We start from the raw sequence: 13,431 nt of genomic DNA, 5'->3' as shown, positions 1-13,431 counted from the left end.
ATCTTTATGGATTCAAATCCAACCTCAGATACTGATTGGCTGTGTGACCCTGGACAAGTCACCTGACTCTGCCTCAGTTCATCATCTATAAAATGAGTCGGAGAAGGAAATGGCAAACCACTCTAGTATCTGCCAAGAAAATCCCAAAATGGGATCATTAAAAGTCAGAAATGACTGAACAACCACAAGATTGTGTTTATGGTCTCTCTCTTCCTCCTAACAAAACCTGCTCTTAGGAAAAAACAACAATAAAAAACTGTTCTTGGTTATCCCCAAATCGGTACCTGGAAATCTGCTTGTTTTAGGTAGTTATTTTCTTCAGGAGGTTTTTTGTTGTTTTTTTTTTTGAGGGAGGGGTGGGAGTCTATTTTCCTCATCTTAGTAAAAGGATGCAGTAGGCGTAAGGGAGTTAACAATGAGGATTTATCCCAAGAACAAGAATGACATTACTAGTCTATTGTAATTTGTTATAAAATGCTCATGCTAGAGAGACCCTTCAGTATCACTAAGAGAGTATAACCCTTTTATTCTGTAGGAAGAAACTGAGGAACAGAAATTAAGAAAACTTTTCTAACCATTTTTGGTCTGACCCAACTAATAAAAAGATGTAAAATACTGGAACCTACAAAACCTTTGGAAACTATGCAATGTAATGCGGTCCTTCCAGGCTTCTTAAAACTGTTCTCTTAGCCATTCCTTCTATTTACAGCTGGTTTGCCATCATCAACAAGTTAAACTTTAATCTGCAGCCATGACTATCTGCTTATTCCCACTGAAAACTTCACCCATAAGGCTTTTGCTATTTAGACCCAGTGCCTTATTTCTTATTTCACAAATTTTGATGTGCTTGTGTCCCAATGACATGACTTCACAAGTATTTAGAAATTAATGGCATTTTAAGAAGCACTTAGTCCAATTCCCTTATTTTTACTCATGGGGATCAGAGGATAAAAGCCCAGAGAAGTAAAGTAACTCAGACAAAATGCACAGAAGAGCTACCTTAAACCCAGACCTTCTGACATCAAATTCAATCTTCTTTCCATTCTAGCACACTTCCTCTTTTATTTGCAAGTTGGAGTTAACATCTGGGAAGGTTGCTTTAAAGTCTAAAAACCCTTTATTCCCAAACATAATTCTATTAAGATCCTCCATTTAGGTTTCAGAGCTAAAAATATCCAAGAATCAGCCTTTCCTACAATCAAAAAAACACCATGGTAATTTGAAAGACCTTTCCCCCCTAAGAAAGAAATTCAACTCAAATTCTAATCCTGTTTGAATAATAGCAACTAAGAAAAGTTGTGGGGTCCTTTAAACTACTTGCTCAGTGAACAGAAAAGAAAATCAAGGCATCAATTTCACATTGACATTTTTATTAACGCCAACAGTTTTTTAAATTATTATTTTTTTTAAAACAATAGCACAAAAATGTTTCAGGGAAGCAGTCTGACAGTTAATCTGATGACCTTCTGAAATAGTTAAGCCACACCAAATAGGAATTCCTGTTAACAAAAAAGGGTTGGTGAGGGACAAGGAAGGGAAAAAGGGCTAAAAAAAAAATAAAATCCAACCAACAAAAAACAAAATAAACAAAAAAACCCCACTGGATTAGATGGGTGAGGCCTTGTTAGTAGAATACACTGTAGATGGAACAAAGAGCGGCAAGAGGTATATACTCTTACTTTTACCAGTTGTCACTAAGGTACAGTTCAGCTCTTGCATCAGTTATCATCCACTTCACACATGCACAACAATTAACCAGGACAAGCTAATGCCACTTTGCAAGAGTTGGATCTGTCAGACGAGTAAAAGCCTTTTTTGTAGAACAAATCCCTAAAGAAGGCCCAAATGAAACACTTTATATTTCTACCACTGCATTTGCACGCAATTCAGGGCTCTTGCAAAAAATAAAAAATAAAAATAAAAATCACCTTACAAAGAAAAGAAAATGTGAATCAGTTTCTCTTATTTAATGTGGCTATTAAAGATGTTTCCTTATCATTCCTTTACCTCTAAGAAGGACACCAAGAGGTAGGACCAAGAAGGAGGGAGAACTGAGTAATTGGGTGTTTTGTTTTGTTTGTTTTTGCCAAGAGGTCACACAGAAGGGAAGGAGGCAGAGAGAGACTACTATCCTTGGTTCTGATTGCGTTATGCAGGAAAATAAATCTCCCAGATCATCACCCTTCCACCCCACCCCCAAAAAAACACTCGGAATTATGCACAGACTCAGACTATATCATATCAGCTATCTGCCATTCATAGTAACCGTTCCCCAAATGCACGCTACCCTTGGCTCATAGGCTTGTTTGCAGAGGCATTAACCCATTCCTGCCCGAGACACTTCACAAATTCCTCCTGACCTAGAAGCCTCTCAAATTTCCTTTTTGTAGGGTTTTAAAAACAGAACATCTGTCATTAACATCATAGAAGTGTTAAATCCTTTTGACCACTGACAAGGCTTCAGGAAGTTTCACAGTTTCATTATGCTCTATTTTATTACTATCATATTTACATTTTTTTTTGCTGAATTGATTTTTCCTTTTTTTTTTTTTTTAATAGAATTTAATTCTGGAGTGTGAGCAGGAACCAGTTAACTACATTCATTGTCCAACCCCCATTGGTTTGAGAAAAGACTCCAAATTCTTGGCATATGAATCAGCTGTAGGGTAACTCCACCTTCTCCTTGCCATGAGGCAGCAGGACAACAGTGGCTGCATGCTTGGGGGTTCACACTGTGGGTTGTGAGGCCTTTCGCTCCAGGAGGTACTGATGGATACTTTCTGCATCTCGCTTCAGCCAAGCAGCGTTCAGCAGGATATTTTCACAGCACTGCTGGATGGTACGCTCTGCTGAGGGAGCTGGGTGGCTCTCGAAGAAAGCCTGTTGCAAAACAACCCAGAATGTGGGTGTTTATGTCACGCTTAATGAGCATTTGAATTTAGAGGAAGAAAGCAACATTTTAAGTAATGTTATGGGGGGGAAATTAGCTGGCTTGCAAAAATCTCATAAGCCTTACTAATAAAAAATTACTACTGGAATCTTTATCCATTCTTTAGCTACTTCTTTCTACTCTACCAGGCTAAGAGAAAATAGAAACAAACTACTCAGAACATTCAACATCAAGTCTTCTCAAATGCAACTTATGCAAAATAGCAATAAGGAAGGCCTAATTCCATTTTTCTTAAGCTTACTTTCTATGTATGATGTCCCCCAAGAGTGTTAGTTTGTAAGTGACAATAAAACTTGGATTCTGTCTATACTTTTTTCTTTCTTTTTTTTTTAACCCTTAACTTCTGTGTATTGGCTCCGAGGCAGAAGAGTGGTAAGGGTGGGCAATGGGGGTCAAGTGACTTGCCCAGGGTCACACAGCTGGGAAGTGTCTGAGGTCGGATTTGAACCTAGGACACCTCCCGTGTCTAGGCCTGGCTCTCAATCCACTGAGCTACCCAGCTGCCCCCTGTACTTTTCTTTTAAGGAGCCTTAGGTAATAACAATGTGTCAATGTGTTCTCTCTCTCATTCTGTACTTTGTAATATGATTCTGGAGAAACACTATTTTCCACCAAATGCAGCTCTTTGTATGTAAAACAAGGCTACCACTAAATAGAAATATAACAAAAGGGCAAGATTCTTTATACCGGCTGGCATTCTGATGATAAAATGGAAGAATAATTATCCAAATGAAAGTCCAACTAGGATTCTGGAAAACTAACTTCTACAAAGTTGAGTCACTTGTTCTTAAGGACCTCCTGTGTTTTAACCCTTTATCTAAAATCCAATGTGTTCTTTAGGCTGTTTTCTTACACAGGTAGTAAGCCTGAAAATCTTCATAGAAGATTCCCAACTTGTTTCCCAAATCTTAGGACCACAGATTTAGAGTTAGAAGAAATATTAGAGATCATCCAGTCCAATCTTCTCATTAAACAGTTGAGGAGATTTGGGCCCAGAAGTTACAAAATCTGTCCCAGGTCACACAGTGACAGAGCCAGAAATCATAATCAGGTCCAAATTTACATTCATGACTCCAAGTTTAATATATGTTTGATAAACAGTTTAACACAAACACATTTGCTTCCTAAATAGTGAAACTGTTTGCTGAAATAATTAAAATATTTTTTCTAAGAATAAAACATCCAGTTTGTTAGAGAAGAAAATAAAAAAGAGCCTCAAAATTAAGTTATATATGACCAATACTGATGAGGTTGAACAGCCCCAAAAGGTCAAATGTGCTTTGAAAGAGCATGAGGTGCAACTGATATATGTACATTTGATCAGAAAGCTGTATGGAAATGAAGCTTAAATACTGACTATCCACTACTAGTAGCTGTAGGAAACTTCTGTGTACAGTAATTCCTATAATTCTCAAGACTGCATATAAATCAAGATAGCCAAGAACCCAAAAGCCTAAGATACAACATGTTACCTTATGAAGAGTAAAAAAGGAAAAAAAAACTGGGAGGGGAGAGAACCTGTTATATGAAAGTCTGCAATTCTATTTCTCCTGTTCAAATTCTGTTCAAATGTTAGCTGCCTTAGATTTATCCAGTGAAAGGAAATAAAGATATTAAGGAAAATGGAAGCACTGAGGTTTTCCTCACCTAGCAGTCAAATCCTACACCTAAGTTATACACAAATTACATTCTATGTATGATCCCTTCTGGGAGTAGATACTTCTTTAGTTTATCCCAGAAACTAATCATTTTAATGGGGGAAGATTTCTATGGACTTTTAAAGTGAATCAAGACCCTTTGCAGTTACCCTAAAAGACTCAGGCAAAACTCAGAGTTTTAAAATGTACAGTTAGTAAGTGGCTAAGCAATGAAGAGACAATTTGGCCTGCAACAAAAATGCCAAAATTCCAAGGTGCAGAGTCCACATTACGGAGGTAGTCTTGCCTGTCAATTCAGAAAGGTGATTAAGGAGATAATCCTTTGTAAGCATGCAGCTCAGTTATGTCTCAACTAGCCATGTTCCAATTAAAGACTCCAGAAAAGGTGATGCTATCTCTTAAATTTTCTTGATAACAGACAATCCAAGTTGGCAATCAATATCATCTTTTCTTCAGATAAGGAACAAGGAATATCTAGATATCTGAAATAATCTAAACCTGAAGCTACAATTGAAATGTCAGGCTTAGCTCAGACTACAACTTAGCAAGAGCTATTTAAGGAAATATTTTTTATGCTAGAAAAGTTAAATTTAAAAAAGCATAGTTCTTACCTTAACTTCTGCAGCCATTTTATCAACTGCAAATCCCTCAACTGAGAGCTGAAAAGAGATAAAGAGTACATAGTGTTTTTATAATTGAACCCATTTCAAAGGTGAGTGTTTCATAGTTAACAGGGTGCAGAAGCTAGAAAAAATTTCTACATGGTCTAAAAACAAATGACATACTAGCTACTAATGCCTTAATTTGAGGGGGGTGGGGTATTAAATTTTCATTTTGGACAAAAATAAGTCATGACTTTTTAAAAGAATAGTGTCCTTTGGTCTATTTAGAATGTAAGCTCCTAAAGAACATGGATTGAGTTTTGCAGGTCCTACGCATTATGGGGGATATATTAACAATGACAATGAAAAAACCACAAGCACAAAGGATCTTGGGTACCTTTATTAGTCTTGATATTAAGAATCCTCCTTGGTAGCGATTATAAAGTTCTTCCCAATTGTCTTTTATAAATTTCCAAGCAGCTTTCCTCCCCTGCTTGCTGCCTCCAGCTACCCCACCAATAACAGATACAGTGTCCTGAGGACGTACCTCTTCCTGGGGGGGGGAAAAAAGGTTTAATTTTTCTAAACTGTCAGGTAATACTTAAACAGAATAAGTGTCTATTTAAATGAAACCCCAGAGTTACCATTTTTAAGGTAACTTTTTTTTTTAAGGTATAGTAAAAAGAGAGATGGAGTAAAGACAGACTTAGATTTAAGACCTGCCTCAGATACTATGTGATTTTGGGCAAATTATATAACCTCTCTGGATGTCATTTTTACCATAATGTAAAAAGGAGGCTAGACTTGATAATCTCTAAATTCCCTACAAGCTCTAAAATCTATGATCTATAATCTAAGTGAACACTCAATTTATCTTAAGAAAAAATCACCACCAAGGAAAAGAGAACTCTATTAGACTGAGGATAGGGCATGAAGAAAAGCACAAATTAGATTATTTATCAAAGTAGGGCTCAGCTGTGCAAGATTCTCGTAGAATAAGAAATGGGTGAGATAAATAGATAATAATAATAAATAATAAAATAGATAATAATAGACAATAAAAATAGACATAATAGGGGGCAGCTGGGTAGCTCAGTGGAGTGAGAGTCAGGCCTAGAGACAGGAGGTCCTGGGTTCAAGCCCAGCCTCAGCCACTTCCCAGCTGTGTGACCCTGGGCAAGTCACTTGACCCCCATTGCCCACCCTTACCAATCCTCCACCTATGAGACAATACACCGAAGTACAGGGGTTAAAAAAAAAATAGACATAATATATAAATAAATATAAATATAAGATATAAAAAATAGATAAAACAAATAGATTAAAAAGAGATAAATAGCAGGCATGGAGTCTTCTGCAAAAAGAAAATATTCAAATGCAAGCTTCCCTAAGAAACAAGCCTTAAAGTAATAAGCTAATGATTAAACTGCCAAATCAGAGAAACCTGCATTGCATCAGTAGGCAACTCACTTCACAAGCAGTTTTCCAGATAACTTACTGAAAGTGCAAAGGTAAGGACTTTTTGAATTAGTTCGGGTGGTGAAGTGGCCCCAAGGACTCGTTCAATTCTATTCTTTTCTTCTTGCATATCTGCTTCTTTGTGAAGCTACAGGGAGTAAGAGTAGGGTTATTAATTTCCTTTAGGAAGCACTACAGATGGACCATGCTCTAATGAAATAAAACTCAAAATTTCAGTAATTATTAGCACTCAACAAATAGCTTCAGTTGGTTCTATAAAATATTTCATTGCTAGAATTTTGTCTTCTAACATTCCCTTTTTTCAAGGACCTGATCTAAGTAGAGAACCATGTATGCTAGTCCACTAGATGGCACCTCTACATTTCAACTTAATTATATGATAACTGGTTTACCCCTTCTCCTTATATTAGTCGCCAAGAGAAAATAGAAGCCTTATTCTGCCACCAAAGGTAGCAACAGAAGCAACTTATTTGAGCTAGGTTATTGACCAATATGTGCTGTGAGTAGAACCAAATAATTTTCACCATTTGTTGTAATTACTGCATGCATTAAAGCACCGAACCCTGGCCTTCTGCAAAGAGGAATAAGAATGGGCAACATTTTTTTTTTGTTTAATTTTAAACCAAAGTTTCTCTCGTGACTAGCACTCTTTATTTTAAGCAGAGTTTTGATAGCTGGTATGAAATGAGATTCATGTGGTCCTCACTATATCAAAATTTCAAGTCATCAAAACTACTTATATCGACCCTATATATCTTCTTTATTAGAAAGTATAACTTTTCTTCATGAAGAAGTTTCAAAAGTAATTACGATAATGACTTTTCCTATATTTGGAGCTAAAACCTTTAGGAACCTCAAAGAATTTTGATGCTGAATTATTTATTAACATTATTATGCATAATTGTTTTAATTATAATAGCAAAACTGACAAAGTGCTACCTTACAACCACAAAGTGGGCTCAGAAAGTTAAGACGACTTGGTTGTAATCACAGAGTATAACGAATGTCAGGCCTAAAATCTGAATTCAGACTTCTAGACACTTAGTACACGGCTCTTTCTCCTACATGCCATTTAAGCAAAAAGAACATGTTAGGACTTGGATTCAGTAGAGACAAACACAGCAATAAAAAAGTAAAAATAATTTGTATTAAATCATTTGTGATATACACACTACTAGTACTATTCTCTTAATGTCTTTTATTGGAAGTTTACCATTTCTGTTGGTGATATGGCCTTTGTCAATTACTTGCCAATTAAGAATAATCTGAAAGTCACAAACTAGGAATGTGAACCCATTTCCACATGTACTCACCTTTAGCATAATGTCTAAGGTTGTGCTATCACCATGCTTCAAAACAGTCAGATATACCTATAAATTAATAATCAAAGAGGGAATTTGGTTAAGTATAATCTTCCCTTTCAGATTTTTTCAGACATGGTAAATTGCCATGTCAAAAGAGCAAAAAGGTTTTGTGATGCTGTTTATATGTAGCCAGTCAGTCAACCACTTATTAAGCACTTACTAAGTAAGTGCCAAGCATGGCACTAAATCCTTTTTTTCCCCCTAAAACCCATACTATTCCAAGGCAGAATCTGTAAGGGCTAGGTAACAGGGATTAAGTGACTTGCCTAAAGTCACATAGCTAGAAATGTCCGAGTTCATATTTGAACCCAGGACCTCCTATCTCCAAGTCTGGCTCTCCATCCACTGAGCCATCTAGCTCCCCCACTAAGTTCTAGTGATACAAAAAAGCTCCTCTCCTCAAGGAATTCACATCTTCTGGGATGAGACAACCTATGTTTTCATTCTTGACTTCTCATGGTCTCAGTTCCTCTCCCCTCCTACATCCCTCCCCTACATCTAATCTGTTGCTGAAATCTATTGATTTTACCTTCATAACATTTCTCAAATACACCCCCTTCTCTCCTCTGACACTGCCACCACCCTGGTAAAGTTCTCATTACCACACCTCATCTATTGCAATGTCTGACTCCTTGGTCTCCTGTCTTTGGTTTCTCCCACTGACAGTGATCTTCCTTAAGCAAAGATCTGACCACATCAACCTTCTTTTCAATAAACACCAGTGGTTTCTTATCTTTCCAACATTAAATATAAAATGCTGTTTGACATTCAAAACCCTTTATAACCTGGTCCCTTCTTACCTTTCCAGTCTTTTCTTGCCTTATTCCCCTCTATGAACACTGCAATCAGTGATTCCTTGTATAAGACACTCCATCTCCTAATATCTGAGCCTTTTATCTCTGGCTGTCCCCTCTCTCCCTTTTCATCTCTGCCTCCTAGCTTCCTTCAAGACAACTAAAGAACCTTATGTAAGAAGTCTTTCTCAGTCCTCCTAAACCAGTGGTTCCCAAACTTTTTGGCCTACTGCTCCCTTTCCAGAAAAAATATTACTTAGCTCCCTGGAAATTAATTTTTAAAAAATTTTAATAGCAATTAATAGGAAAGATAAATGCACCTGTGGCCATTACCACCTCCCTGGATTGCTGCAGCAGGGGGTGGTAGCGCCTACTTTGGGAATCACTGTCCTAAACCTTATTCCTTTCCTTCTGAGACTAGCTTATCTTCATCCTGTATAAATCTGGTTTATATATAGTTGTGTTGGCGAAGATGTAGCAGGTATGCCCTGGCATGCCTGAGGGGGCTGCTCTGTTCCTCATCTCTACCATACCTGAGGACATTTTTTTGCATGCCTTGCCCCTCTGTCCAGCAGACCAACATGAGCACTTCCTCTGTCCACTCTCTGGAGTAATTCGGGGGGCTCATAAATGGCCTGAAAGTGCAGTTTGGGAATGTGATCTCTAAAAGGTTCACCAATGCTGGTATATAGTCTCCCCCATTATCCTATGAATTAGCTGCTTCAGAGCAGAGACTAAGAACTTCCTCTTTATCTTCAACACTTAGCACAATACTTGCTATATATACAGTAAGAACTTAATAAATGGTCATTGATTTGATATGACTTGGGTCCACTTTGGTTACTGTAAAGAACTTTTAAACCAAATTAGGGTGGATCCGAATAGGACAGTTCTCTAGTAAATAAAATAACACAATACAGGAACATACCGGACTCCTTAGATCAGCAGAAAGAATCTGTTTCCCATCCACGTGGTCCTTAAACCGACGACGAGCTTCTTCTAATGTTGGCTTATGTCCTGATTTTCCTAGTTTGCCCAGAACCAGGCCCCGAAGAAGCGCATCTAGATGACCTGAGAAGTGAGAACGAATTATACCTGTAATTAAATAGGATTCTATAAATTCTGCAGCAACCTGAACTTCATTTGACTATTTCCATATTCTTGAAGGAGCACATGGTGATGTTCTCACAGATCCCAGTGATTCTGAACCCTGGAAAGGCATCACCCCAAACTTATACCCCAACGCTCCCCACCTCTTTCCCCATTTCCTTATTACTATACCCTTCAATGCATCCCCTCCAACCCAAGTTTCACTTTTACCTATCTGCCCCCCATCCTTTGAAATGCATGGTCTATGAGCAATGAATTTGCTTTCATTTTGAATCATTTCTTTTCTCATTCTTTTTTCTTCTGGATCTCACTTTAGACCTGGCTCCCTTGTCATGATGACCAAGTGTCTTTAGCTACCTTTCCCAACAATGGCTACATTTTCATTTCTCCTGACTTATTGGTCTAGGTGGGGTGTTGAATATTTGTTCTTCATTACCACTTCCAGGTTTTCCCCTATTACTATCTTTCAATAATCACTCCTCCTTGAAGATCATAAAAAAAAAATCTGCATTTATCACCAATCAAAATCTAGTAGCTCGTCTATAGAACTCCAGGATAATCCTGCTCTTTCCTCAATGAGTTCAGTACCTGGTTTACAATTTTCTGTTTTTCCCAACTCTGCCTTATACTAAAGTACTTAAACATAGCTACTCATACTTCTTCAAGTCTCTTAACCTCACAGTTCCTTGACCTACCTGTGACTTACTCTTTCACATCACCTGAGTCATGAAAATAATCATACTCTTGATCTTGCTAACATTCACAAATATACTACCTCCATGTGCTTAAATTCTGAAATTCCTTCTTTTTTTTTAACCACAATCTTTTGGCTTTCCACCTCTCCTTCTGCCTTTCCAAACCCTATTGCTCTTTATTCACACCAGGACCACCAATCCCTCAACTCCTCAGTTCTATCCCAGGCCATTACCTATGCATTAGCCACACTTTCCAGTGTGGAAAATTTCCACACTTCAACTCTACCCTGTTTTCTTGAGTACCCTTTCCTTTTTATCATATCATTGACTTTCCCCTGCTAAGTCACAGCCTTCAATCATTCTTACCCATCTGATGCCTTTATACACATGCTGTTGAACAAGGATGGAGAAAAATCACACAACTGTTTTTTGACTGGGTCCATTACAATTTTATATTGCATAAATTCAACTGGGCTTTCACTGCTGCCAGATAATCCTTCTATACCTTCCTAAATATCTCATTATCCTACCCACTCCAGCAGGTCTTCCAAGCCTTTTCATCCATCTTCAAATCTCCTATGGCTTACGTGGAACCCATCTTCTCAGCTGAGAAACTTGCCTAGTATTTTATTGGAAAAAAAGCTGAGACCATTCACTAAAAGTTCCCTCTTCTCTATCTCATATCACCCTGATGCCTTTTGGCACTATCTCCTCCTTACCCTTTTTACATAAAGGTTTCCTTTTCCTTGTCAAGGCTAAAGCCTCTACATTTAGAAGTTTCATCACAACTTCTCCAACAGTTTGTCTACTCTATGCATTCCACTCTCTCACTTATCTTTATCCTCTCCATTTCTGACTGCTTCCCTACTGCCTATGCCTATGTCTTCTTCATCCTCAAAAACCCTTTACTTGTGTTAAGTCCATCCCCATTAACTATTATCCCATATTTCTCATGGCCTTGGTGGCTTAACACTTTGGGAAGGCTACCTACAAAAGGCTTTTCCCCATGCAGGGAATACTGCTATTCCTTCTCATCTCCACCTCAAATGGGTCCTGGCTTCCTTCAAGGCCTAGTTAAATTCTCACTTTTTACAGGAAACCTTTTTCCATACCTCTGAATTTTAGTGCCTTCCCTCTGTTAATTATTTCCTATTTATCCTTTATATAGTTTGTTCATACATGACTGCATAATGTAATCTCCATTAGACCATGAGCCCTTCAAGGGCAGGAGCTATCTTTTGACTTTGAATTTAGTGCTTAGGACAAGGCCTGGGACATAGAAGATGCTTAATAAATGCTTAATGACAGAGTGAGGGGTCCTGATAGATCCATCAAAATAAAAAAGTTATTTTCTTTAGATGTTTGTGACTATCAGCATGTCAATGGTTGCCTTTGCAATTGATTCATGTTATAAAGAACTGTTTTGATACTAATAAAAAATAATTGACTGGAAATATTTCAAAAGAGGAATGAAGTATGAAATGATATACTAGATTACCTTAAAAAAAAAAAGGACATGTGTTTGCTATCTAATTTGAAATAAAATCACAAAAGCCATCTATCTGAAATTAATTTGTCCTTCAGTTTGATAACACTTTGATTATTCAGGTAAGGTCTCTTATCAAGACCATTAAGATACATATTTGATCATTCAGTTATGTCCAAGGCACCTAATGAGAGTCTTCATACCTGTATTGATATATAAAGTGTGTGCTTGGTTCTTTTATCAGTAAAATGTGGATTCTTCTATCACAAGAACACAGCAATGAGTTTTAAGTGTTACATGTGATCATCAGGCAAGAAAGGTCACATATCTCTTTTTACAAATGAGGAAAATAAAACATGGAAAGTGTCTAAGTGATTTGCCCAAGGTCAGAGAAGTATTACCTGGTAGAACTAGGATTTAAAATGAACTTCCCTCTCCCCAAATTCAATGCTCATTCTACTACAGTGTTAAATTTCAAATTTTGTTACTACTACTTACAAAAATTTAATGTCTTCAATTATTCCTTAGTCATTGGCATACAATGAAAAAAAAAAGTAATCCAATAGAAATGCCTGCATTTTTATTTCTACCTCTTAAATTAAAAAGAAAGCAATAAAATTGCAACAAGTTTATAGGAAGACAAATGTTGAAAGGAATCCAGGGCCTGATATTAATCAGAGGCAATAAAAAAGCATGTAACTGATATGTGGCTATGGGTCTATGGACCTTTTTCCCTTGGCTTTTACACACTATATTAGCAATGTGTAATTAGCAATGTGTCAATTGTATTAGCAGCTTATTTAGACAATATATAATTCCATCTATCAGTTCTCCATGTAACCTTCAAAGAGAAAGATGATATAAATGCTTCAATGGAAACTTTTGATTTATTAAATATTGACTAATATCACTTAGCATTAAAGACTACATTAATGATACCACTATGAACTGACCAATCTTAATTCTGAAAATTTAAATATATATCCCCATACCCTCTCCAGGTTTAGGATCCCAGCCCAGTCTCTCCCCTATGGGTGAAAAGACATCTTTCACAAATAGCTGGATTTCCTCATAAAAGTCTGTATGGGACAAGAGAGTTGAGAGAATTCCCAGATTACAGCTCAGGTCGCTCCACACAGTATAATTGGGCTCATTCACAAAAGCCTCCATGACTTTTAGAACATCTACAGTGCTAACGATTCCAGCCCGAGCCTGGGAGAGAAAAAAAATTAAAATTAGTCTAATCTCCAAATAGAACTGTAACACAAAGATACACAAGTTCAAAATCATCTA

General features: G+C 37.2%; 1 protein-coding gene across 1 annotated transcript in view; it reads right to left on the bottom strand.

The window, feature by feature from the left end:
- Nucleotides 1-1,353: 1,353 nt before the first annotated feature.
- Nucleotides 1,354-13,431, bottom strand: part of NPEPPS (aminopeptidase puromycin sensitive) — a 78,975-nt gene continuing 66,897 nt past the window's right edge. The window contains exons 17-23 of the mRNA XM_044676506.1: nt 13,131-13,350; nt 9,776-9,918; nt 8,003-8,059; nt 6,709-6,816; nt 5,608-5,763; nt 5,220-5,267; nt 1,354-2,880 (exon numbers count right to left, since the gene is read on the bottom strand). Of these exons, the coding sequence (XP_044532441.1) occupies nt 2,728-2,880; nt 5,220-5,267; nt 5,608-5,763; nt 6,709-6,816; nt 8,003-8,059; nt 9,776-9,918; nt 13,131-13,350 (885 nt within the window). The 3' untranslated portion in view covers nt 1,354-2,727. The remainder of the gene's footprint in view (nt 2,881-5,219; nt 5,268-5,607; nt 5,764-6,708; nt 6,817-8,002; nt 8,060-9,775; nt 9,919-13,130; nt 13,351-13,431) is intronic.

The sequence above is a fragment of the Gracilinanus agilis genome, chromosome 4, assembly GCF_016433145.1.
Source record: "Gracilinanus agilis isolate LMUSP501 chromosome 4, AgileGrace, whole genome shotgun sequence".
In the NCBI taxonomy this organism is placed as follows: domain Eukaryota; kingdom Metazoa; phylum Chordata; class Mammalia; order Didelphimorphia; family Didelphidae; genus Gracilinanus; species Gracilinanus agilis.
This window is presented reverse-complemented; position numbering and strand designations above follow the sequence as displayed.